This window comes from Canis lupus, chromosome 20, assembly GCF_011100685.1.
Source record: "Canis lupus familiaris isolate Mischka breed German Shepherd chromosome 20, alternate assembly UU_Cfam_GSD_1.0, whole genome shotgun sequence".
NCBI lineage: Eukaryota > Metazoa > Chordata > Mammalia > Carnivora > Canidae > Canis > Canis lupus.
In genome coordinates, this window is record NC_049241.1 from 45,145,347 (window position 1) to 45,148,076 (window position 2,730).

Sequence of the window (2,730 nt, forward strand, 5' to 3'; positions counted from 1 at the left end):
TAGCTCCCTAAAGTTTTCTGCCCCCAGCCCGTGCGGAGCCAGGGCAGAGGTGCGCTGAGGAAGGCACTTGTAGACGTAGTGGAGCGGGAGGTGCCAGGGAGTTATTTATCCATCCGGGCCCCATCCCCCGCCGGTCCCCGGAGGCCGGCACCGCCCCCACCCCCGCCCAGCCGGGGCCCCACGCGCGGATACGGGGCGGGGCTTTGGGACGGGCAGGAGGCTGGTGGCCGGGCTCATCACGCCACCCGGGACGTGCCTTGGCGGGAGGCAGCGCTGGGGGCATTGGTCGTACACTGCGCTCCCGGGGCGGGGTAACCGGGTCCAGGAGTGGGGCCCGCCTCCATGACGTCAACCCACAAGGCAGCGCGCTGTTGTGCGGTTTACCGCGCGTCACCGGGGCAACGGCGCCAGGGGGGCGTCGGTGGTTTGGCCCCGCCCCACCATGCAAATGAGCGACGTCACCCACACCCAATGGCGAGCGGGGGCAGTGAGCTCATCGCACTGGGCCGAGGCTATAAGAGGGCGCGCGAACTGCGCGGCGCAGGAGCCGCCGCCAGCGGAGGGCCGGGCGCAGCGGCCTCGGCCGGGGCGGGCGCAGGGCCGAGCGGACGGGGGGGCGCAGGCCCCCCGGGCGGCCGCGGCCACTCCCCCCCTCCCCCCGGGCCGGCGCGGCGGGGGAGGCGGAGGATGGAAACACCCTTCTACGGCGATGAGGCGCTGAGCGGCCTGGGCGGCGGCGTCAGTAGCAGTGGCGGCGGTGGTAGCTTCGCGTCCCCGGGTCGCCTGTTTCCCGGGGCGCCCCCGACGGCGGCGACTGGCAGCATGATGAAGAAAGACGCGCTGACGCTGAGCCTGAGCGAGCAGGTGGCGGCGGCGCTCAAGCCCGCGGCCGCGCCGCCCCCGGCCCCCCTGCGCACCGACGGCGCCCCAGGCACGGCGCCCCCCGACGGCCTACTCTCCTCGCCCGACCTGGGGCTGCTCAAGCTCGCCTCGCCCGAGCTCGAGCGCCTAATCATCCAGTCCAACGGGCTGGTCACCACCACGCCGACGAGCACTCAGTTCCTCTACCCCAAGGTGGCGGCCAGCGAGGAGCAGGAGTTTGCCGAGGGCTTCGTCAAGGCCCTGGAAGACTTGCACAAGCAGAACCAGCTGGGCACGGGCGCGGCCTCGGCAGCCGCGGCCGCCGGAGGACCCTCGGGCACGGCTGCGGGCGCCGCGCCTCCTGGCGAACTGGCCCCAGCGGCAGCCACGCCCGAGGCGCCCGTCTACGCGAACCTGAGCAGCTACGCGGGCGGCACCGGGGGTTCGGGGGGTGCTGCGACGGTCGCCTTCGCCGCGGAGCCTGTGCCCTTCCCTCCGCCACCGCCCCCAGGCGCGCTGGGGCCGCCCCGCCTGACCGCGCTCAAGGATGAGCCGCAGACGGTGCCCGACGTGCCAAGCTTCGGCGAGAGCCCGCCGTTGTCGCCCATCGACATGGACACGCAGGAGCGCATTAAGGCGGAGCGCAAGCGGCTGCGCAACCGCATCGCTGCCTCTAAGTGCCGCAAGCGCAAGCTGGAGCGCATCTCGCGCCTCGAGGAGAAAGTGAAGACGCTCAAGAGCCAGAACACGGAGCTGGCGTCCACAGCGAGCCTGCTGCGCGAGCAGGTGGCGCAGCTCAAGCAGAAGGTCCTCAGCCACGTCAACAGCGGCTGCCAGCTGCTGCCCCAGCACCAGGTGTCCGCGTACTGAGCCCGCGCGCGGGGCGCATGCGCGGCCCCCCTCCCCGGGAGGCGGGCTCGCGTGGGGGGGGCGTGGGCGCCCCGGACTCGGAGAGGGCGCGGCCCCGGGGACACCCCCCCTCACCCCCGGGGTGCCAGGATTCCGAGAGGGCGCGGTCCCGGAGGACCCCCCCCCCGGGGGTGCCCAGGACTCGGAGAGGGCGCCTCAGACTCGACAAGCTGGACCCCCTGCTCCTGGGGGGGCAAGCGCATGACCCCCCCGCCCTCGCGCTGCCTCTGTTCCCCGAGCGCGGCCACCCAGTGTTGCACAAACCCGCGCGCCCCGGCCGCCCCTTTGTACACACCGCCGCCGAAGGGGACTCCGAGGGGGCGCAGCCTCAAGCCCTGCCTTTCCTTTTACTTTTTTTTTTTTTTTTGCCTTTGGAAGAGAGAAGAACAGAGTGTTCGATTCTGCCCTATTTATGTTTCTACTTGGGAACAAACGTTGGTTGTGTGTGTGTGTTTTTTCTTGTGTTGGTTTTTTAAAGAAATGGGAAGAAGAAAAAAAAAAAAGAACTCCCTTCCCTTTCCTTGCTCTTGCTCCCTCCCTTCCGTCCTTCCGACATCCCTCCTCCCGCCCTTTTTGTTCTGTTGTTTTGTTTTGTTTTGCTACGAGTCCACATTCCTGTTTGTAATCCTTGGTTCGCCCGGTTTTCTGTTTTCAGTAAAGTCTCGTTACGCCAGCTCGGCTCTCTGCCTCCTTCTTCCCCCGCCGGGGCCTGATGGGCTGGGCAGGGCCTGGCTCGCACGCTCCCCCTCCCCCCTCCCCTGCCTCCTTCCCCCTCCTCTCTCCGCCCCTGCTAGAGGAGGAGAGCGGGCGTACGGGAGGGGCCTCGCACATCTGGCGCGCGGCGAGCGCCATCTAGGCGCTCCTGGGCCTGGGGCCGACTAATGTCCAGGTTAGGTGGGGGACATTAGGATCTCCAACTGGCGTTTGGAAGTAGCGAGCCCCCGGGTGTCACCTTGGGGG

The 2,730-nt window shown here is 69.3% G+C and overlaps 1 protein-coding gene across 1 annotated transcript; it reads left to right on the forward strand.

The window, feature by feature from the left end:
* Positions 1–597: 597 nt before the first annotated feature.
* Positions 598–2,443, forward strand: JUND (JunD proto-oncogene, AP-1 transcription factor subunit). Its single transcript, XM_038566833.1, has one exon. It carries the CDS (start codon positions 688–690, stop codon positions 1,729–1,731), a length of 1,044 nt encoding a protein of 347 aa, XP_038422761.1. The 5' UTR covers positions 598–687; the 3' UTR covers positions 1,732–2,443.
* Positions 2,444–2,730: the final 287 nt, after the last annotated feature.